General features: G+C 39.6%; 1 protein-coding gene and 1 non-coding gene across 2 annotated transcripts; one reads left to right on the forward strand and one right to left on the reverse strand.

Annotated features, from left to right (window-relative positions):
• Positions 1–1,751: 1,751 nt before the first annotated feature.
• On the reverse strand, positions 1,752–24,092 carry Rab11a (RAB11A, member RAS oncogene family). The gene is made up of 5 exons (XM_032910035.1): positions 23,914–24,092; positions 14,860–15,055; positions 13,261–13,454; positions 12,177–12,257; positions 1,752–3,436 (listed from the first exon to the last, which is right to left on the reverse strand). The coding sequence occupies exons 1-5, from the start codon at positions 23,951–23,953 to the stop codon at positions 3,297–3,299; spliced, it is 651 nt and encodes a 216-aa protein (XP_032765926.1). The 5' UTR covers positions 23,954–24,092; the 3' UTR covers positions 1,752–3,296.
• A 266-nt stretch (positions 24,093–24,358) lies between these two features.
• On the forward strand, positions 24,359–24,430 carry Trnaq-cug. Its single transcript has one exon. It is a non-coding gene; the product is annotated as a tRNA-Gln (tRNA).
• Positions 24,431–24,936: the final 506 nt, after the last annotated feature.

Consider the following 24,936-nt stretch of genomic DNA (forward strand, 5'->3'; position numbering starts at 1 on the left):
TGTCTGAGACAGGGTTTCTCTGTGTAGCCTTGGCTATTCTGTAATTCACTCTGTAGACCAGGCTGGCATTGAATGCTGAGATCTGCCTGCCTTTGCCTCCTGGAGTGCTAGGGTTAAAGATGTGCTCCACAACTGTCCAGCTCAGCACATTTTCTAATACCTGCCTGAGATACAATGTTCTTTCAAACACTCCAATTTTCAGGAAAATGGATACCGCTAATATTCTCTCAAAGAGATTAGCATGGTGTGTCATTTTATCAACACCTACAAGATAGAAGAACAAAACTATTCTTTAAAATATTATCAGACTGGCAACTCTGTTGTATTGGTGATGTATTCAACCAGGAGAAAGCTCAGGCTGTTTTCTCTCTGGTGTCCTGTCAGGATGCCCTTTCTGATACTTCACTAGCTCTTAAAAGTATGTGGAAGTGGCTCCTTTAGTAGCCTTTGTCCTTTTGTCCTTCTTTGTACAACAAAAGCCACACTTTATTTGGTTTGGTTTCATTTTGAGACAGTGTTTCCTTCTTTGTATGACTCCACGTGTCAACAGCTTGCGATACAGCCTTGTTTAGGTGAGCCTTGAACTTAGAGTGACATCCTGTCTTTGCCATAAAAAGCATGACTGGCAGTTTTGAATGTTCTTCAGGATTATGATCCATTTTTCTCCTTAGTTAATAATTTTTTACAAAACCCTTTAAACTAACATAAATAAAATTTTAATTACCGAACCTTTTCTGCTTCTCATGTTGGCCAAAAATGTCCAAATGGAACTTTTTTCTTTATAATAGATTAAAGAGATTAATTATCACAACAGCTCACACCATTGACAGCATTTGGATTTTATAAACATAAATCAGAAATGGCAAAAATTAAAATATTCATTTTCCTAACAATCAAAGAACTAAGACTAGCTCAGATGCATGACTCAAACTCCAGAATTTAAAGGATATATGGCAAAGAACACACTGGTTGAAACCTCTGCTTACAATTCTAATTTAGCATACTCACTAGAATGGCTAAAGATAACTAATCCTGACATAGAGACAACTGCAGAAAAAGGCACAGCACTTCTGAATAACAAGGACCAGGTATGATGGCTAACTGGCTTTTCAGGAGAATATAAAAGGTTTAAGAAAAACACCTAGAGTTAAAATGAATGAAAAATAGAGTCAAGCACCAAAGTACTTCCAAACTGCCTTGAGTCTAAAATTGTCCAAGTAAATAAAACTGCAATGCTTCTTACTTGGGACACTGTCTCCCGAGTTCTAACGCAACATGAACTCTGGTTGACATGCAAACAATGTCACTTTCTAATACCTAATGTTGCTTGGAGGTCTCCCAAAATCCACCGTGTGCAAGTAGCATCTAAATCTATTCTTGGTTAAAAAAAAAAAAAAAAAAAAAAAAAAAAAAAAAAAAAAAAACTACTCTTAAGTCATTTTCGTTCACTACATAATTTCTTTTTCTTAGTTTTATAAATTTATTGTAAACTTTAGTAGAGATGGAAGCTTTTGCTGTGCTAGTGACACTGTTAGAAAAAAAGTACAGAGACTGTGTCACCACCATTTTTAGAAATATTTTTCTCAAGAGTACAACTGAACTGCAGATCTAAAGTCTACCTGAACTGACTGTTGCCCCCAATCCAAGCTTACTCAGCAATGCAAGGACTTATCTTCTCACTCATCAGTAGCAAGATTTTCATGGCTACATCCAAAGCATTCAGAAGAAAAATGTAATCTGACAACACTGGAAATTGTCCCCCTATAACTGTTTATTAGGATGAGAATATACTCCAAATCAATAGCTAAAAAAAATAGGCAAAATACAGAGCATGCATAAAATACAAAGTAGCAATTTATAAATAGACAGTATCTTTATAACCAATACACTAAAACAAATAACTACAAAAGAAAAACAAAATGACTGACTATAGCAATGCCTTCTGTGCTCCCCACACATCATGAGCACTGCAAAAGACAGAAAATTTAACCATGAAACACAGTCATCTATGCAAGCCCACATAGCTTTTGCAGGTATCCCACCATCCTTAATAATGTCTTTGCAGTTAACTTTCAGAAAACTTCAGAGTAAGTGCTTAATATTATCCACAAGGAAGTAAAACTAAGTATTAGTGTGTACATTTTAATGTGAAACTAGTTGCTCCATTGATTTCAATTATGTAGTGGAAAAATCTATTTCAGGACCCTACAATGCCTAAGTACATTCTACTTAAATTCAAGGTACTATTTCATTTTACATACTAAAAGAACACATGCCTTTAAGTGGTACCACTTGAGCATAAATTAACTTCTCACTGTATTCTTTAGACATACTAAAACCAAAGGATTAATTGAACTATACTCCATTATACACTGCAGAACTCAAATATAAGCATTGTTAAAATAATTACCCATGCTGGTTGGTGAATATGGTGATAAAATTAGGTTGCATTTCACTTACTAGACGGGTTTAAAAACAAAATTAACACTTCAAAATGTGATATTACCAGCATAAGCTAGTTACTGCACAAGCAATAAAAATACCACACAATCTACTGCCAGGAAAGGAGACTGGTTAAGCTACTCTGGCTGCCGATCACTGCAACAGAGACACCTCAGACAGAAGTCTACTAGCCTACCAGGCAGCAGGGTAACTTTGACCACATAACCACGCCCTATGCAAACCATAACAGTCCTTTGTGTTTATTAATTCTTTTCCAGAAAAAAAATCCCCATAATCTTTGATGCTTACAAAAACTAAAGAAAAAATTTACAACACAGACCTATTAAGGCATTTTAGAAACTGACTTCCGCAATGGGAAATCTTCAAGCTCTCAAAATGCTGTTATGTTTACAGGGCAATCCTTAGATCTGTCAACAGATGTACTGTATTAGAGAGAATGTCTTACAAGCTGCTCTGAGGCAAAACAATAGCTTATTTCTAAGGTTGTCTTAGATTTAATCAGGACCAATAGGAGGTCTGAACTTCAAGTGATCGAGTTCTATTCTGTCCTACAGTGACAGGCTTCCATGATGAAGAGTAAACAATAACTGAGGACTTCAAACATTCAGTTTATTAAACTAAGGCTAGAGAAGCCATAGCATGAAAAAGAACTGCAGTCATTCAGGACAAAGTTGAGGATTTTATAAAGCCAAATCAAAGACTTAAGACATGGGAAGATTCTTAAGTGTAAGGAAGTAATAAAACACAGAAAGTGACCACAAGAATTACAAATATATTTAAATCTCAGACCTGGGAAATGGACTATACACAGCCGTCTAGGGGAGAGAGGCGCCTTAGATGTTCTGACAGCACTGCACCTTTGGCTTGTTCTCAGTGGTGGGTGGGACATGAATAGGAACCACATTGTTGCTTGGAGACATGTCATTTTCACGTCTGTCTGACATTTGCTTCTGAGAAACAATGCGGTATATCTCTGAATGACAAAAGAAACAGAAACAGTGTGTGTAAACCCATGAAGACTTTGTGTCAAAGAGACAGAAGATACACAGAACAGAAACATACACATTTACATTTTATTTTTAGGCTAAGCATGGTAGTGCACATCTGTGATCCCAACACTTGGAAGGTGGAGGCAGAAGAATAAGGAGTTCGGGACCAACCTCAGCTACACGGCAAGTTCAAAAGACAGCCTGGGGTACTGGAGACTTTGTCTCAAAAAGTAAGGTTTTATTTTCAAATAGCCATTAACTAGAGTTAAAGCATTATTTTTAACAATTTGTGTTACAGTAAGGAGAGTAACAGGGTTCCACCATTTCAGAGGGGAAACTTCAGCCGTTAACTAAACTGCATTAAACACTTCCATAGTTATGGGCATGGATCTGAATTAAATCCTTAAAATATATACTTAGTCCTCCACAAAGGTTCACACTTGTAAAGAAACAAATCTACACTATCAGATATACCTAGCTGTTTTCTTGGTCCTGTAGGGAAGAACACAACTTCTCAAACCTTAAAATCCGAAAGAACATCAGCAGAGAAAGGGCCCTCTGTTCACCACTGTCTACGTCTGGAGTTAAGGTTAAATTACACTTAATTATTCAAAAGAGATCATCTTAACATACACCTTTACTATTTTACTTTCATGACATGTATCAAGATTTATCTTGTAGTCCTCCACTAAACATTTATCTTTTAAAGCCTAAAACTATTTGCTTTATTTGGTGCTTTAGGTCCCCAGAATTGATGCTTGAGGAACTACTCACCCAAGTATGTATCACTGAACGTCTCTCAGTTCCTACAGTAAATTCCCTGAAAGTGGCCTTGAACTGCACCACCTAATCAAACAACAATCCACTTCTCAAGAACAGAGAACACAGGCATCCATCTTGCCTTCTAGTGTTCCTTCCCAAGCAATATCATCAAAAAGTAGGGAAACTCTACAAACGGGCAATTGAATATAATCAGCCTTCCAGTAAGATGTACTAGGAAAGACATAATGTACTCCTCCTATGCAGGTCCCATGTGTCCCTGACAAAACAACTCTTGGTGAATTTGCTCAAGCAGAAATAGGACAAATGCAGACTCAGATAAGCATGAATGTTCTATCCCTGCTACCTGTATTCGGTAGCTAACTATTTACATAAAAACTAAAACCCGAGGCTATGCATGGAGCCATAGCTTTTAATCAGGAGATGGAGGCACGCAGATCTCAGTGAGCTCATAGACACCCTGGTCTACAGAGTGAGTACCAGGCCAGTCAGGGCTATAGAGTGAGACCTTGTCATTAAAAACATCAAAAGGCAATTCAATAAATATTTGTTAATTAAGTGTATTAATACCCTTGGGAAATCTGAATAAGAGCTGCCCATTAGAAACACTACAGACATACTTGGTTTTTAGACCTACAATGTGACTATGTAGGAACATGCGTTGTTTGTATGAGATAAAATGTTAAAATTACACCATTTTAAAAAAAAAGAAAACATGAAAAGTTACATGGTCAAAATGTTTCAAAAAAGCTGGACATGGTGGTACACTCAAGTTGCAGGGTTGGGGAATGCAGAAGCAGACAGCAGATCTCTGAGTTTGAAGCCAAACTAGTCAACATATTGAGTTCTAGGACAGCCAAGGCTATGTATGCAGAAAGATCCTGTGCCACTCACCCACCAAAAAAAAAGTTGCAAAACACATCAGCCAACTATAATGTAGCAACGTTATCAAACATTATCTGGATCCTATTTTAAATTGTTGATTTTTAAAAAGTCATGTCTGTTTATTATTGCTTAGATTAACAGATGGCATAAGGAATTACTATGAATTTCTTAGTGGCTGTGTTGTTATTTAAGTCCCAATTTTTTAGGTATATCTTCTGAAATACTCACAAATGAAATGACATATTATGTGGGATTTATTTCAAAGTAATAAAAAAAGGTCACAGGTCAGAAACAGACATTGATGGTTATTACTAAAACAGGCTAGTATGAACTATTCTGTTTTAGGTAAGCAGGAAGCCATACAACAAGGGATGAATCAATTTCTTGGTACTGAGGAGATGTCACAGCAATTAGGAATACTTACTGCTCTTCTAGGACCTGGGTTTGGTTCTCAGTACCCACATGATGGCTTACTGTAACTGCAGTTCCATAGAATTCAATGCCTTCTGGCCTTCATGAGCACTAGGTATATTATGTGGTACACATATCCATAAATGAAAGCATTCATACACATAAATTAAAAATAAATAAATTAACAAAACCAATTTCCCTAAAGTAAAGCAACAGTAACTTAGTAAGTGGGGCTGGAGATGGCCCAGTGCTTAAGAGAACCTGCTAGTCCTCCAGAGCACCTGAGTTCAATTATCAGCAGGTGGCTTGCAATTGACTCCCTCTTCTGACCTCTTCCATCACCCACACGCACGAAGCACACATTCAGTGAGCATGCGCACGGACGCACACACGTGTTAATAGATAAACTAACGAAAGCACTCATTTGTCTGAGAAGGTTGGTAGTGGTTCAAAGGTGAAACAGCATCAGGAGAGAAAGAATACAATAAACACAAGCTATTGATTAAAGTTTAAAAACAACACTACAAAGGGTATGGTGTTGGGGGAAAGATAGGGTTGGCCAGGGAGATGCTCAGTGGATAAAGGCACCTTTCCCCAATCCTGACAACTTGAGCACAATCCCCAGAAGCCACCTGGTAGAAAGAACCTTGCCTACCTCCTGCAAGTTGACTTCTGCTCTTCACTCTCACACTGTGGCACTCAATGAGCCCCACCACGACAGATAATAAATATTTAAAAACTTGTCTTTAAAAAAAAGCCAGATTTGGTGGCACACACCTTTAATCTCAGCACTTAAGACACAGAGGTAGGTGGATCTCTATGAGTTTGAGACCAACCTCATCTACAGAGTAAGTTCTAGACAGCCATAGCTACACAGTGATACACTATCTCAAAGAAGAGAAGACAGGGATGAGGGGTGAAAGAGGAAAGGAGAGAGGGAGAGAGGGAGGGAGAGAGAGAGAGAGGGAGGGAGGGAGAAGAAAATAGAAAAGAATGGAACAGGAATCTGTCCAGGGCAAAGAAGTAGAGCTCCCTGACTGAGGCTCGAGACTAAGGAATAATGAGAATCAACTACTTGTGGTTAAACTATACCATTCACTACCACTCACTCTTTACGTTATCAATTAATACCTAACTAGATAGATCATCTTCCTGAAAAGAAAACATTAAATATGTGATCCCTGTTAAGTTTTAACTTCTTTACAAGTTGTTCTGAAGATTAAGTTAGGAAAACAAATCCAAAACACCAGAAACTCCTCTATAAATTAAGAATGCATACAGCACTGAAAGAGAGACAAAGGGAGACTTCTTAGAGGAAAGAGAGGTAAATAATTAAAGAGATCTCATTACAAAGCAAGAAACTTGAGCAGTGTTCTGTGACAGTCTACAAGTGCTGCATTCTTCTAGAAATGGTGCCACTGCTGTGCTTTCTCTTGTCACCAAAAATGTATCTACTTTTGAAAAACACTAACAAGGCAATAAACAAAAGGAATTAAATCCCGTCTAAACAGTTCTAAAGAGTTTTACAACTAATGTACTCAAATTTCTTGTGTTATTTTCTTTGATAAGAAAATAGCAAACATGAACTGTTCAGCAGGGTCTGATTATAAAGGGTTACTTCAGCATGGGGGAGGGGGCAGAAATGTGATAAGTCAGAAGTAGGTTCCTTATTTCACTCTCAGGGGCCTGTTCTCCTTTAGAACCAAACGAATGTGGTCAGTTAATTTCCATGCAGTCCCTTTTCAAGATGCCCAAAGGTTAGGAACAATTAGAAAAAAGCAATCCTGCTTTGTCTATTCTTCTATCAGAATCTGCTATAGGAGATCTAGACATAATCCTAATATATTATAGCTTTAAATACAAACTACCTAAAAAGACATGAAGTCTGTTTTTGTACTCTACCTGAACCGTGGATTGGCTGGCAAAATAATTCTAAGGAAATTAGGCACAACTGTTCCAAATTAAAGAACAAGAAGGGTTATATAAGTCATTAGTTCCATGGGTGAGGGAGAGATGGCTCAGGTGTTAAGACCACTGGCTGCTCTGGCGGAGAGCACTGTTCTGTTCCAAGCACTCACAAGGAAGCTCAAGTCACCTACAACTGCAGTTCCAGGGGATCTGACACCCTCTCAGATCTCCTCAGGCATGTAGTACACGAACATACACTCAAGTAAGCATACACAAAATAAAAAAAAGTTTAAAAACATCTTTAGTTCCTCAAAAGTTTTAAAACCCAGGAGGAGCCTGGGTAATTCCACGCCAGCCTCTACAGAAGCTTCTTATTTATTATGCTTTTCAAATCGCCTGTTCATCATGTACATTTCTTGAAGGTCAAAAAAGATTCTCATTTGAAATAGTCCTACATTTTCTGCAGCAAGTGAGAACAAAGCTACTATTGCCCCTAGTGAAAACAGACTCAGTTCTTGGCTGGCAAGAGAGTTCAATGAGTAAAAGTGATCCAAGTTCCTTTCATCCCTGGGACCCATATGGTAGAAGTTAAGACCTGCCTCCTGCATTGGTCTTCATACATATACACAGACATAAACACAGAAATAAATAAAAATATGAAAAATTAACAATTTTCAATATTCCCATGAAGTTAATACCTGACAACTTTAGTCCCTTATTTTTATTTTATTTTGAGACAGGGTCTTGTTATATGGTCCAGGCTGACCTCACATACATACAGCCTCCCAAGTACTGGGACTGCAGATGTGTACCCCTAAATGGCTTTAGATTTGTTTTAAAGAACCAGTATGTTACATTAAAATTATTTCAGCCATAGAATTAAGAGTTTAGTCTTCAATTTAGAAATTTCCCTTGAGGGGCTGGGGATTTAGCTCAGTGGTAGAGCGCTTACCTAGGAAGCGCAAGGCCCTGGGTTCGGTCCCCAGCTCCGAAAAAAAGAACCAAAAAAAAAAAAAAAGAAATTTCCCTTGAATTTACTAATTACACAGAGAAATTTGGCTAAAAGCACCTGAACTGAAGTTCAAAGTCAGAACTACCAATTAGTAAGACAAAGAACATTATCATGAGCCTCTTACATGATGAGCTGAACCACCTTTATGGTGTTCAGACCACAAGCTATAAACCTGCATTTAACCATAAAGAAACACTGGATAAACTCAATCCAAGAAATGACAACTGATCTGTCCCTCTCAAAAATACCAAGGTTGATGAAGAAAGGAAAATTAAAGGACTATTGCCAAGCAGTAACCAGACAGCTGAACAGCATTGAGTATGAGCCCAGGTTTCTTTTTTTGTTTTTTTATCAATTGAACAACTGACAAAATCTGAGTAAGGTTTGTAGCTAAAGACTGATGTACTATCAAACTATTGATTTAAATCATCATGTTATGGTTCTGACAGAGAAAGTACTTGTTTCTAGTAAATACCCAGCAACAATAAAAATGACTTAGGGATAAAGGGTAGTACACACAGCACTTACTTACACATAGTGTGTGTGTGTGTGTGTGTGTGTGTGTGTGTGTGTGTTTATCTTCATAGGGAAGGGAGAAGTAAATGGGAAGGAAAAAACACTAATAATTAAGGAAATGGAGTAAAAGTACTCACAAATTCTTTATGCTATTACTGTAAGATTTAATCAACTCTGAAATTGCCAAAATATAAAGTTAAAATTAAAAGGATATAAAAAACAGTGTTTAAAATCATCTCTTAGGGATGAACTCAGCTGGGACAGAGTTGGATCCCTAACAGTTTGCCCCTCCCCCACCCAATCTCCTGGTGAACTTGAGGTGGAAAAAACAAAGCTGCACCTAAAAGCAGGACTGCAGTAATTGATCAGCCCACCTTGGCTCTAGTGACTTACTTCTAAAAGTAACCAGACAACTCAGATATGAGCAAAGTGTGGATCTGCTACAAAACATTTCCAATAATTTTACATTTTGGCTTAGTAGATAAAGGAAACCTGCCACCAGGCCTAATGACCTGAGTACTTGCCCCATGACAAACATGCTAAAAGGTGCTGTCCTTTGGCTACCACACTGTGAACACTATGGCCCCATACCTTATATAAATTAATAAATAAAACGTGATTTTTAAAAAAATTAAAAATTAGGCCAGGTGTAGTAGCACATGCCTTTCTTCTCTGCACTTCCAAAGCAGAGGTAGGTGGATCTCTGAACATTCAAGCCTGGCCTGGCCTAAACAGTGGAAAACAGAAGGAAAGTGGGACTTGCAGGCATACAGTATATTCAATAAAATATTGCAAACTTAAAACTATCTGCAGCGAGATCACTCAGAACAGATTTTTTAAAAACGCTGCTGGTGCCACAAACTGCCTCCAGCTCCATAGAGATTATTCTTCAGATAACAAAAAACAATTTTATGCTGGTAATGGTGCATGCCTCTAATCTCAGCATTCCAGAGGCAAAGGCAGGTAGATCTCTGACTTCCAGATCAGCCAGGAATACACAGAACAAAACAAAACAGAACAGAACAAAACAGAACTGAACTGAACTGTACTGGCTGGTTTTGTATGTCAACTTAACACAAGCTAGAATAATCAGAGGAAGGAGCCTCAGTTGAGAAAAATGCCTCTATGAGATCCATCTGTAAAGCATTTTCTCCATTAGTGATCAGTGGGGGACGGCCCAGCCTATTGTGGGTGGCACATCCCTGGGCTGGTAGTTCTGGGATCTGTAAGAAAGCAGGCTGAGTAAGCTATGTGAAGCAAGCTAGCAAGCAGAAGCCCTCTATGGCTTCTGCATCAGCTCCTGCCTCTAGGTTCCAACCCTGAGTTCCTGCCCTGATTCCTCTAATGATGGACTATGATCTGGAAGTGTAAGCTAAATAAAACGTTTCCTCCCCAACCCGCTTTTTGGTCACAAGGTTACACTGCAGCAATTGCAACGCAACTAAGACACAAATCAAAACAACGAAAAAGGATTGTTTTAAATAAAATACATTCAAATCACCAATATTTATATTAGTTTTAAAAGTTGTTTTTTTCCATGTATTTTAACATGTTGATTTTCCTTAATAGCTACTTAAGTACTGATTTATCAAATGTCTGCTATGTACCAAGAAAAGTTAATGCCTTGACAAGCATTAACTCATATTTTTTGGGGAAATACTGAAGTATCAGTGACAGTTCAGGCTTTTCTATGGAATAAAGACAAAACAAACAAGACAACAAAAACGCCTACCTAGCAATAACAAACTCAATTAAGCCATATCAAATCACACTCCAGAAACTGAAAAGTATAAGCTCTCTCATGAAGACAATAGTAACTCATCAAGATGTATCAGAAACTTCATTTTAAATTATGTGTACATGTATATATCTATGTGTTCTTGTTCTCATGTGTATGTGGAGGCCAGAAGACGTGTCAGATGCCCTGGAGCTGGAGTTACAGGTGGTTACATAGCCTGGTATGAGTATGGGGAACCAAACTCCAGTCTCCTGGAAAACTATGTACTCCCAACTGCTGAGCCCTTCTCCAGCCCAACATATATATCCAACTTTTACAGATGAAGAAATTAAAGCCTTTGAAAGAATAAATAACTTGCTCAATATTGTAGCTCCAAAAATAAGTGGAAGAATCAGGCTTTTCACTCCATAATCTAAATGCCTGGGCTTACTACACACAGTTTCTTTAAACAATAAAAAAATACTTTTTAAAAGTTAAAATTCTGGTCATCTCTAATACAAGTGCTAATACAGCATTAAAACTTGTTACATTGCAATAGGAAACTAAACAATTCTACATATCAATTTATCAGAACACCACATAAGACTCTTACTATGTGTTGACTAGATTCTAATTCATAAGTTCTTAAAAGTAATGTATAATTTAGGTGTATTGAAAAACAATCTATGAAAGTACTTCCTAATGGATCAAATATACTAATAATTTGTTTATTCTAATAAAGCCAAAGTAAATATGAGTCAGAAGAAATGTCTTCTTTTCCAAGAAGCTGACCTGGTTACTCACATTCCGAAATAGCATGAACTTTGTCCCTGGCCATGCACTCATTCAAGCCTTCCTACGTGCGGACTGGGCTGACTGTGTGTACAAAGAACACACTCCTGCTATCTCAGAAGAGGTATCCATGCTTTCTTTCTCCACTTAAAATTGTTGATGTAATTTCCCTAGGTTTTTCTAATTTCTTTTTTAAGATGTTTTTTAAGCATGGGGATCTCCTGAAGCTAGAGCTACAGGCAGCTGGGAGCCCCCACACCTGGGTGCTGAGACACAATTCAGGTGCTCGGGAAGAACTCAAAGTACCCTTAAATGCTAAGCCACCTCTCCAGCCAAACGTTTTCTAACTTCAAGAGGCATTTCCATCTTTCTATGGTCAGGATCTCAGTATTTACCTTATGAAAGTACATTTTAAAAGGAGAAGAACATACCTAAGAACAATAACTCTGTCTCTTTGACATGAAGTATAGACTGAGGTCTGAACACAAGGAAATGAACAAATTACCTTCCAAGAATGTTTCCCCAAATGAATCCACAATGGCTGAAGTGAGCGTGCAAGAATTGTAGCTGTGCGAAACAAGGATCTCACGCTACAGTTGTCTAATGATAGTCATGTCAGATGGCACAACAATCATAACTAATTTATTTAACTCACTTCCTAAAACTCCAGTTCCCACCTGTAACCTGAAAACCCAGGCCTCACCTGTTAGAATTGTCTGAAAAGCAGCTTCAACATTTGTAGAATCTAGAGCAGATGTCTCAATGAACGACAAACCATTCTTCTCTGTGAAGAGAAACAAAATTTTCAGTCTGGTAAATTTTGATTACTGTTTAATAGTGCTGGTGATTGGTGATCCAAACCAGGGCCTCACCAATGCTAGGCAAGCCCTATCACAGACCTACCTCCCCAATTTTCCACAAGATGTCTTTTGGTAGTTGTTGTTTTTATGATTTTTCAAGACAGGATTTCTTTGTGTAGCCATGGCTGTCTTGCAACTCCTCTGTATAATAGGCTGGCCTGGGACTTACAGAGATCTGCCTACCTCTGCCTCCAGAGGGCTGGGATTAAAGGCATGCACCACCACTGCCCAGCTTTCTCCAAGTTTTAAAACAGCAGATCTGATAAGTTTGTAATCACAAAAGGGAAGATTAAAAAGCTAAGACCTAGCTCAGCATGGCCAGGAATTCAAGACCAGCCTGGGCAACATGAGAAAGTATCTCAAACAAAAAAACCTAAATGGTACCAACTTCTGGTATAATATAAGAACACTATTTTACTTTTACTTCAGTAAGTTAAAAGTAACATTAAGAAATTTTCATTATCTTCTAAGTACTTCTGCATATAAATACCACCAATAATAATGAATGAAACTATTCAAAATTTAGTAAACTTATCAAACATCCCACTATTTCCACCCCTAACCATCCTCCCTAGCAACTACATAGCTAGAAACATATTCATTTAGAATTCTGTTCTATTTGAAAAATTTAAAATTACAGGAAAATACTCACAATATTTTCACTAATACAACATCATGACTTCCTAGCCGATGCAGTGCTGTTTTCTTCTGGTAGTTTCCTCTACCAGAAAGGCAGCTAGAAATAAGCAGATCCTATAAGAAGCCCAAAGTGCTCAGCTTTTAAGTAGGGACATCCTTGTCAGTCTCTGACATTCCTTGACATAATACTTTTCAGACTCACATAGAACATTGTTAAAGAAGAGAGATGTACTGTTCAAACTGAGAGATGCAGAAGCACTGTACTACTGTGGAGTTTATATTACTAACCTGCAAATGCTCTTGCTTCATCTGTAGGAACTGCCCTGAGATGACGTAAATCACTCTTATTGCCCACAAGCATGATAACAATGTTACTATCAGCATGATCTCTCAGTTCTTTCAGCCATCGTTCTACATTTTCATATGTGAGATGCTTAGCAATGTCATAAACCAATAAGGCACCTACTGCTCCACGATAGTATCTGCAAACAGAAACATATGTAACTCTCAGAAGACAATCACAAAATAGAAATGACCACCAGAAAGAACCCAAAATGTGATGGTATAATGCTGGGGAGATAGCTCAGGGGGTAAAGCCATTCAAGCATGAAGATCTGCTTAGATGTTAAAAATCTCCAGAACCCATGTAAAAGCTGACATGGCAGCACTCAGTAATCCTCATCCTCCTACTGTGATATGGGGGAGTTGAGGAGTGGGGGTGCTAAAATGGGAGAATCCCAGAAGTTCTCAGGCCAGCTATCCCGGCATAAACAGCACTGAAAACAAACACGGTCTGTCTCAAACAAGGAAGAGGGTGAGGACCATCTTCCAAGGATGTACTCTGACTTCTACCCACACAGCAGTAACTGGTATAAATGCACACTAACATACACTCCCTCTGTGCTCTCATATACTCATCCATAAAAACACACATGAATACACACACAAAGAGATTTTTAAAAATAATAATACAAACTTGTAAATATATTTCTGAAAATTCCTAATATCACATGAGGGGTGGTGACACATAACTGTCCTGGGTGCTGGAGGCCTGAGGCCTGCCTGGGCTACATAATGAGTACCATGCTACAAGGTGAGACGAGATCTACATGCACACATGCGCGCGTGTGCACACACACACACACCCCAGATATGGTAGACAGTAGTCATCTCTTATATGAGGTTTTATACCTAGTAGTCCACAGGCCAAAAATATTAAATGAAAAACTCCAGAAATATATAATTCATAAGCTTTAAATTGCCACCATTTTAAGTATTGTGACAAAACTCCTCAGTGTTCCCCTTTATCCAGGCCAGCACATGACTCATTCTTTTTTCCAATGTACCCACACTATATAAACTACCTGCCTGTTAAAGTCACTTTGTAGCCCTCCCAGTATTTATGGTCTTTTCTGTGTTCAAATAATCCTTAGTTTATTTAATAATGGCCCCCAAAAGCAATTAGGACATGACAAAGAAAAAAGGGTCTATTAAGAGAAAAGATACAGGATGCTGCAAAGATGGCTCAGCAGCTAAGAGTACTCGCTGTCACTGTAGAGGACCCAGGTTGTATTCTAGCACCCACACAGCGGCTCGCAGCCATTGGAAAGTACTATATTTTCAATGGGTCTGATTCCATCTTCTTACCTCCATGAATACTAAGCATGAACATGGTACACATACACATATGCAGGCAAAACATGAATAAAAATAAAATGAATTTTAAAAAAAAGAGAGAAACATATAGGGTTCAATACAATCTGTGGTTGAAGGCAGGTGGAACATCTTGTAAGGTTAAGGGAAGACCACTGTTCCTTCCCAATACCTAAAAAAGGTTAGCAATTCACTTGATACCAACCTACCCAGAACTGAAAACCATGAACTTACGCAGACGTTATAGCCCTGTACCGCTCCTGCCCTGCTGTGTCCCATATCTGTGCCTTTATTGTTTTCCCATCAACCTGGATGCTTCTTGTTGCAAATTCTACTCCAATGGTACTCTTGCTTTCCAGATTAAACTCATTCCGAGTAAATCGAGACAGGAGGTTACTCTTCCCAACACCAGAATCTCCAATAAGGACAACTAAGAAGACAAAAAAAAAAAATAATAATAATATAAGTTGGATGAAGGCAAGCACATTCAGAATACTAACATGCTTTTAATAGGATGTTTGGCTTCAAAATAAACAAACCAAAGATTTTTAAAGAAGCATAATGCTTAATAGTTTACATCCATGACCAATCAATTAAAACCAATCACTTACTCTTCTTAATCTATTACTGTCTTCATAATGACTTTCACATTTCATCTATTTAGCACAGATCAGATATAGCACCCAATCTAAAAAAAAATCCCCCTCTTTATTTTTTTCCTATTTAGGAACTCAAACCCAGTGCCCTACTCATGTAAGGTAGGTAAAAGCCTGACAAATCAAGCTATATTCCCAGCCCTTAAAAATGCAATTATGCCATTTTTATCATAGGACACTGTAGGCACCGATGCAAACACCAATTACCTTTAACTTATACCAACCTCACTACCTTAGAAAGCATTCTGAAAAGTAAATAACAACGTGTGATGTCAGCGAGTGCATCGAGTAGGAAAGTGTGTATGTTCTACTACTGTCAGTAAAAACTGGGGGGATAGAGAGCCGAAACACACTTAAAACATGAGGCATGAGACGTCCAAGCTTTGCTGCTCTGCTCATAGAAACTATAGTCATCTTTAATAGTTACAGTTCACAGACTGGCAGAAAGCACAGGGGCACCCCACCTCTCTGCAGACAAACAGGAGCCCTAAGAAGCTCACATTCTGACATACTGAGTCAAAGCCAAAGCAAGGAGGGCAAACACTTTCACTTAGGACTTGAAAAAATTTTCAAAATGAATTTTGATTATACTTCCTGTGAATTTTATAGAAGGCAGTTTATTTACAAATAACTTCTCACCTCAAGTGTGACTACTTTGAAACTCTTCCACTAGAGCTGGTGAGATGACTTAGCAAGCAAGTAAAGGCACTTGCCACCAAACCTGAGGACTACAGAGTTCCATATCCAGGACCCACACAGTGGAAGAGAGCCTACTCCAAAAGTTGCCCTAGTCTCCACTTGAGCACAGAACTCAGTTGAGGTTTGGTCTGTTGCTATGTTTTGTAATACTAAATACTGGCACTGGTTACCCCCAGGGACAAGGTATAGACCCAAGCAATGCTATGTGACCTTGCGCCCCCCCCCCCAAACACAAGTTATCCCTGATTGGTGAATAACGATGCCTATAGCTTATAGTTGGGAAGAAGAGAGGCAGAGTTATGGTTCTATTTGGGGTCTGAGGAGAGACCACTAGGTGAGAGAACATGGCACATGATAGGTGAGTCATGTAAACATGGCCATGAGGGCTGACCACTTGGAGTTAAGAGCTGCCTAGATGGAACATGGCAAGTTATAACTCAAGGTTATTAACAGGGAAGTAGATTTTAATTGTATAGAGGGTAGATATCTGCCCAGCGCTAGTGCATTAAAGGCTTATTATAATATACAAGTTTTGTGTCTTTTATCTGGGAATTAAATGATCTAGGGTGGGGTAGAAATCCCCAACTGAGATTAAATATATACTACTACAGAACTCACACAAGTGAATGAATATAATTTTCTATGTTTATAAACATGAGTATGTATGCTATGTGTATGGGCCAGAAGAGAAGAAAGCTGGAATTAGTTACAGATAGTAGTGAACAGCCAAATATAGGTGCTGGAAACTGTTCCAGCCAGTTCCTAGCCACTAAGTCACCTCTCCAGTTCTAATAAATGTAATTAAGAAATGTTTTAAAAGGGAGGGGGGATTTCATGGGCTAGAGAGATGGCTCAATGGTTATGAACACTGGCTGTTCTTTCAGAGGACCAAGGTTTGAGTCCTTGTACCCAGAGGTAGCTTACAATACTTTAACTCCAGACAACAGTTTGTAATTCAGTTCCAGAATCTGATGACCTTTTTTGGTCTCTGCCCATACTGCATACAAGAAGTTAACAGACATAACTGCAGACCAAATCACCCACACACAGAAAAATTTCAGAGTCAGGCATGGTGTACTTCTTTTAGAAGTGTACTTACTGGGGGTTGGGGATTTAGCTCAGTGGTAGAGCGCTTGCCTACCAAGCGCAAGGCCCTGGGTTCAGTCCCCAGCTCCCAAAAAGAAAAATAGAAAAAAAAAAAAAAAGAAGTGTACTTACTTTAGAAGGCAGAGGTTGGCAGATCTTTGTGAGTTCTAGGCCAATAAGAGCTATAAAGTGAGACCCTATATCAAAAAAAAAAACAAAACAAACAAACAAAAAAGAAACAGAGCCAGCCAGTGGCACATACCTCTAATCTTAGGGGGGCAGGGGCAGGGGGCAGGGCAGGGGCAGGGCAGGGGCAGGGGGGCAGGGGCAAGGGCAAGGGCAAGGGCAAGGGCAAGGGCAAGGGCAAGGGCAGGGGCAGGTGGATCTCTGAATTTGAAGCCAGTATGGTCTACAGGTGTAAGTTCTAAGACAGGTAGGGCTACACAGAGAAACACTGTCTCTCAGGGAGAGGGGAGAGTGGTGGTGGGGGCTGGGTAAAACAGAAAACTGAGAAACAAGTTGTTTGTTTTAAGAGAGGGTTTCAATCTGGAACCTAGGTTGGTCTAGAACTCACAAAACTCTCTTACCTCAGCTTCCACAATGCTAAGATTATAGGTGTGTGCCATCATGCCCAACTTCAGACAAGTTGGGTTAAAACATAAATCTAAAGATCAAAATGGGGTTGGAGGTTTATAGAATCTGAACAGATAACATTTTCCCTGCATTAATTTTTTGTTGGTATTTTAGCGAACACTGTATTTATTTCTACGGTTGACTAGTAATGCTTTTTAACTAGTTAATTGATTTAGGCATCAGACTAGAAAATCAACATGCAAGGTTAAGGCCACAGACTAATAAGTCATGTTTTACTCAAAAGACTGGGATTTGGTGGTGTGTGTAGAAAGGAGGCTGACTGCACTCTAGCCAAAGGAAAAAGAGAGCACACCTTTCTTGTCACGGTACTCACAGCTATCCCTAGAACAGTCATGCATTATCAAATGCTTATCTTTCTGGCTTCCTTTACCAGCTGATTCAGCAAGAAATCCCAGCAGCAGTGACTCCATGTAACAAAGAAGATAATTCTGTCTTTGTAGTCAGTCAGAGAGAGTACCCTAGCAAACAGACATTAAATGCTTTTACTGGATACCAGGAAAAATGATGTCAAGGTCATGAAAACAGAAACAATGTATTCTGAATTTACAGAATTATTAGAGGCTGGTTTCCGAACACCACTACTAGGTATGAAGCTGAATCCCAGCAACATTAATAGAGCCTCCTTATTAATAAGATACATTCACTGTTGTTTCTTAGTATAAGAAGTTAGATGGTCAGATCACAACTCCTGGGTGTGAGCAGGGAGAGGGTCCCAGCCAAGAACCCACTCTGGGCTTCAGCCAAAACTTCCTACACCTTTCCTAAATAGTAATCCTCAGTCACTCCAAGAATACAGAAACTTAGGCTAGAAAGATGGTTCACTGGTGGAGGCAATTACTGCCAAGCCTAAAGACCTGAGTTCAATCCCATGAATCCACACAGTAAAAAGGAGAAAATCAATTCCTTCAATTGTCTTAGACTTCTATGCATAAACGCCATGGCATGAGCCCATTCCCCCCACCTCCAAAAAAACTTAAATAAATGAGACTTTGGGAGGAAGGAGACTGGAAATCTCCTTTGAATCACTTCTGGTCACACACTAGCATCAACACTCACTCACTTGAGGTATGAAATAGTGCAGAAGGAAAAACCAGAGATTAGAAGACATCTAATTAATTCACAGACACTTCAATTCAAATAGTACTTCAGAAACCACTCACAATTTGAAGTCAAAAAGCAAAGGTGAGCATGGCACGTGGGTGACACCATCTTTTGGTGGGAAACACCTTCAGAAATCAGTGTACACTTCCTACAGAAGCTCCAGTACTAAGTCATGCTGTTTTGTTTTAAAATATTAGCCATCCTTACATTTTGGGTTTGTTTTTCATTTTATTTCATGTGTACGAATGTTTTGCCTACGTGCATGTATGTACTTTACAGTCATGCCTGTCATGTCACCTGGAACTGGGGTTAAGAATGGTTGTGGTGCTTGGGACTGAATGAAGGTTCTCTCTGCAACAGTAGCGAGTGTTCCTAATCGCTGAGCCATCGCTGCAGCTCCCTGCCTCATGTTTTGACCTCTACTTTTAACTAATGACTAAATTTGCCATCTCATCAAGGTCAAATCTTTATACCATACTAAGTGAACAACCCCCCACCATGACACCAATTAATTTTATTACTTAAAAAATAGCAATAGTTTGTAAACAATTCAAAATTCACAAATGTTCTAATAGTATAAAATAGTTATATCAACTAGTTACTGACAAAATTTCCAAAGACTAGCAACTTGTCAAAGGAAAAGGATGTCTTAAATGACTGAAGATTCCAGTTTTGTAAGGATGAAAAAAAAGATACGGAAATGTGACATGATAAGGGGAGCTCTTTCTTTTTTCTAACCAAAGCAAGAAGTGATCTATTTAGGTTCAATGGCTGGCTGGCTGATGGCTGGCTGGCTGGTTGGCTGGAATTATCTAACAAACAAAAGAGAATTCACTGGTCATTGGTAATGAATCTTAAAAAAAAAAAACAAAAAAAACCTTAATAGACCTTTGTGGACTCAAAATTAAACAATTTCAAGGCAAAAATACTTTCATTAAGATGACAACATTTAATTGCCCCCCCCCCACAACACACATATACACCAGTGGCGCTGGGAATCTAAAAACCTAAAGCCAATGCTAAGCACATGATTTATCACTGAGTTATTATTTACTACCAGCCCCTTGTTTTTCAAAAGTGTGGGATACTGTGCATTCATATCCAACAACTGAAGAAATCAATTTCTGGGCCAGAAAGATAGCTCAGCAGATAAGTTTGCTGCCAAACTTGGTGGTAGAAAGAAAGGACAGACTTCTGACCTCCACACTCACCATAGCACACCCCCCAACATTCAAATAGTCACATAGATAAGTAAATAAATAAATGCAAAAAGAAATTAAAGGAAGTTCCAGTAAATTTTTATATATCCATTACTAATATCCTAGGCTGAATGGACATAACAATATCTATAAACTGAATGGCAATATAATTCCTAAATATAATGCCCCCACAAAACTTAGCCTCATCTACTGAAGCTCAACCTAATAATATTAATTTGTTTACATACATGCTTTATATACTATACACACCACAAATATCAAAACGTTAAATACTGTAAAAGCAGAGTATGTCTGTGTATATATATATATATATATTTATATTTAATTTAGTTTCTATCTTTAACCACATTTAAGTAATTTTGCTACTGTTTTTGTTGTTGTTTCTGAAACATAGTCTCATTCTATAGCCCAAGCTGACTTCAAAATCATGGCTATCCACTTGCCTCAGCCTCCCAAGTACTGTGTGATCACAGGCATAAGCCACCAAGCTAAGCCCACATTTAGTTTTATATTTCTCTAGTACGCTTATTTCTGGACTAAAATTTAACTTCTCACTTCACCTACAGAATATTAGCTTTAAAATTTACCAACTGAAATCACTATTTTCACACTGGCTTTCAAAAGCTTGGAAGATTTTTATTCTCAACCACATTCACAGTCCAACCCTCACCAAGTCTTTAAAATAAAATGCATCAATAAGGCTGAAGTCTAGATAAGTTTTTCCAGATTCATCAGAATCTGAGTTGCTAAACCAAAGTTGTGAAAGAAAAGTACCAAGCTTCAACTTCAAGACGGTGCTACTGACGATCAGCTGATGACTCATGAGGCCTGGACTTCAATGAGACTCAAGAGAGAAAGCCAGGAGAGGGAGACTCTGCACCCTGCTGTGCCACTTTGACTGTCCTGCTACTCAGCTATCTCACTTGTGCCCCACAGCACCTTAACCACACTGGTTTATGTACAAGGTTAACAGGTTTTAAACAGCCATGCTTCTAAGAAATAAAACTCCCAAAGTCTCACTGCAAAGCATAAGTAAAAATTAATCTTCAAGAATTCATAATTTAGCATTGTCCTCATCTGCCCACATTACATTCCCAGTTAGACTAATCCACTCCACATAATAAACACGCTCATGTTCCATGTACAAACCCCAGTTTCCTTAACTCTAAGTGTGCTAGATTAGTCTTCCCAAAGGTAGAAATGCTATGGTTCATCTCAGGGAGTAAATCTCTGTAGAACGAAATCATTTAAAATAATTGTATAAGTAAAAAATTGGCTAAGTAATCAGTGTTGAAATAAAAAATAGAGTGACTCATATCCTGTAGCAGTTTCTAAAAAGTGGAAACTCATCTCAGCAGAATTTTTAAACACCCAGTCTCACATGGCAAAGTATACAAAAAATAAAACCAGAACCCACATAGACATGAAATAATTCAGAAGTTCCTAGGTTCTGTGCGTCTTTATTACAACTTACATGTTCCTTAATTTAAAAAGATTTACTATTTAGTGAGGTGGCTCAGTGGGTAAAGATGCTTGCTACCAAGCTGATGACCCGAATTGGATCCCTGAGACTGTCTAGGTAGAAGAAAAAACTGACTTCCAAAATGTGTTCTCTTACCCACACATGTGCTATAGTACACATTAGCATACACAAATCAATAAATACAATTTTTAAATTTTTATAAAGATTTATGGCTCAAAAGTCTGACAAGAACTGTCACTTCACTCATACCCATTTACTGAGTCCTCGCAAGAGCTAAATTTTATTATCTCATTCCCCAAAAAGTTTCACAGTATTTCCTTTACTGAGGAAACCAAGGCTCAAAAAGTTGAGTAGGGAGAAATAGTATAATTATATCATAATCTCAAAAGGTAAAATGTAAAAAAAAAGTTAACTTTTCCAAGGTCACAAGGCAAAGAAACATAAAACCCCTGTGTTTTCTCATTGTTCAAAGGATGGTCTAATCTAAAAATTAAACTTTAATTCCTCCAGTCAATCTAGGATCAATTAACATTCTTAGGGAAAAATAAACAGCTTTCTATAACCAACCTTCGCATACCAAATGCCATTACAAAGTACTTAAAAATAAGCCTCCCTTGACTGACTAAACCTTAGGATTTAGGTAATTTCACATAATCTCAGATGCCTTAAATAAACATCCCAGGCCTATTTGTTTTAATTTTGATTTATTTATTTATTTAAAGACAGGGACTCACTATGTAGCCCTGGCTATCCTGAAACTCACTCTGTAGACCAGGTTGGACTGAACTGCCTGCCTCTTCCTCCCCAATGCTGAGATTTTAAAAGCCTGTACCACCACACCCTGCTTTTCTAGTTGTATTTTTAAAGTTTGGTACCTTCTTATCTATACATTTCTTTCCAAGATGGTAGTAAGGGTAGACACTGAAGGTACTTACCCTATAAATAGCATATTTCGAGGAGTAAATAATGATAAGGGTGTACCAGCAGCTAATATGCCAAGACTTGTAAAGTATTTGGAAATGTTTCCTGCTTCTTCACTTAGTCAATCATTCTTAGCACCCAGTGGCAAAGTCAGGAACACTCACCACACTTAACACTCTTGAAACTCCACCCTACACAGTAAAGCTTTGCTAGCAAGGGCTTCTTCCTCTCTGGTAATGATCTTTGTTCAACAAATTACTGATGGCCGCCCTTCTAATTCAGGAGCAGAGCAAGACTGCGAAAGTGAGAAGGCATTCATCAACAGAAAGCGTTCACTGTACTCTCTTTTCACTGAGAACTGTATCCTTTCACTTCGGCCTCTTCGCAGACTCGACCAATAAGCAAGTCTCTATTTACATCCATGTTCTCGTCTGCCGGCTCCACATTTCCCCCCACCCTGTAATAAATTCTTGATTTGACTAAAAGAGCACGCTACCACTATAACCCTCTCCCACCGTTTGGGAAAGGTATGTGGCCAACCAGGGTTCTTCCCTTCCTGTTGGATCCTCCCAGTATTGCAGCAGGAAGCAACCAGTCCACAGTGATAAGCTAGCTAGTATTTGTGCAGCGCACAACCTTTCCTGTTCAGAAACTGGGCCTTCAGGTCTGGCAGGGATAACAGCCACCACCCATCCGCAGCCCCTTCTCGTAAGCCAAATAAAAGAGTTATCCCGGTCTGATTAGCTGGGCAGGGACAAGAGAAGGAAAGGGGTAAAAAACAAAAAAACAAAAACAAAAAAAAAAACCCGCGAGGTGGGAAGTCATCTGCCTGCCTGGACACTGCGACAAGTGCACGAACGCCAGGAGTGATGGACAGCCCCTCTTACCCTCCCCTTCTCTCCCTCCCACAAGCCAGGTTGCACCGGAGCGCTAAACATTACGAGAAGAGGAGAGACTCAGAGTTGCCCGTCTGTGGGGAAGGAGGGGACAGTCCGCGGGTACTGACCTCGAGGTCTGCGGGGATGGGGGTGGGGGCCCTGGGACGGGCAATCTGGCCGAATCCCAGGAAAGGCTCACGAGGAGGGAAGGAAAGGGAAACGAACAGAAAAGAAAATACAAAAACCCATAGAGACAGTGGGCGTCCCAATATAGGTACTTAGCAAAGGCAGGGGCCTGTCAGAGGGGGATGTGAGACCAGCAGCAAGCATCCAAGAGGAGGGGCTCGAGACGCCCGAAGGAACTGCACCGCCGTGAGGAGCGCAGCCATCCGGGAGGACACACAGCGAGGGGCGCCGCGGCCTGACAGGCCTCCCAAGGGCGCGGGAACCCGGACGAGCGGCGGGACCCCCGTCGGGGCGGCAGGAAGGAAGCGCCCAGGCGGACTCTGTCCTGGGCAGGGCTGGCCTTGCGCGGGTCCCCCGGGAGTGTCTCCAGCCCCAAATGGGCTATCGGTGGTCCACGGCCTCACCTTTAAAGAGGTAGTCGTACTCGTCGTCGCGGGTGCCCATGGCGCGGCCGAGGAGCTGAGGGGCGGGAGCGGCGGTGGTAACGGCGGCGGGACCAGGGGGCGTCGCTGCAGGGGTAACCCGAGCGAAGAGCTTGAGCGGCCGGACCCGGTGAAGAGCCCCGCCCTGTCTGCGTCACTTCCTAAAGGCCCCAGCCCCTCACAGAAAGTACTTCCGGAGAAAAGGCACCCCGCCCATGAGCTATGCAGGGTGGAATTCGCTGAAGTAGACTCCACATTCTCACACGGCTTGGGAACTCTTACAGGAAAAACAATCTTAAGACGCTCCTTAGAGCCTTTGGCTTGTTTTTCACCCAACATTCAGGGAAGAGAGGAGCAGGCCTGACTTCCGGTTGGGGGCGGAGTTTTGTTAGTATTAGAAACCCGAAGGCTATGCTGCCTTCGTGCTGGTTCCATGGTGTAATGGTTAGCACTCTGGACTCTGAATCCAGCGATCCGAGTTCAAATCTCGGTGGAACCTGCTCTTTTTTTCTCTTAATTCATTTTGACTATATTAGTTCATAACAAATAATAGAATAACCTCGTTATATCCGCTTTTGGATTGAACCACATATAGCCTTTACCTATGAAGACTGCACTAATCAATCTTTTCAATTCAGTAGTGTCTGCTACATGGAGACCTAGTAATTAAACTCTTAGTTCTTTCTTAGCCTTGAAGGAAGTTTGTTCCTTGATTCCTTTTGCTGGAATTTTATACCCTCAGCTTCAGTTAAGGATACGCTCTCCTCACCCACTCAATCTCTCCAGAAATCTCTCACACTATCTCCAGATGTCATTAAGAGAACTTCGCCCACCCTCCTCATAAGGATTCATCAGGATCTTGAGTCCTATTTTCTGGCCTTCGAACTAAGCCCGATTAAATAAATTTTAACGGAAGAAGAATGACAATTTCCATTCTAGCAAATATCAGTGTTAAAGACTCAAGAAATTTGCCACAGCGTCTCCTCAGAGTTGTTTTGTTCTTAT

The sequence above is a fragment of the Rattus rattus genome, chromosome 8 (genome assembly GCF_011064425.1).
Source record: "Rattus rattus isolate New Zealand chromosome 8, Rrattus_CSIRO_v1, whole genome shotgun sequence".
NCBI classification, from domain to species: domain Eukaryota; kingdom Metazoa; phylum Chordata; class Mammalia; order Rodentia; family Muridae; genus Rattus; species Rattus rattus.

Coding starts and splice junctions, on each gene's coding strand:
- Rab11a (XM_032910035.1), bottom strand. CDS start 23,953: ATGGGCACCCGCGACGACGAGTACGACTACCTCTTTAAAG. Junction 12,258..13,260: donor TGAAGCAAGAGCATTTGCAG/GTTAGTAATATA, acceptor TTCTCTTCACAG/AGAAGAATGGTTTGTCGTTC. Junction 3,437..12,176: donor TTTTCAGACAATTCTAACAG/GTGAGGCCTGGG, acceptor TTTGTCATTCAG/AGATATACCGCATTGTTTCT.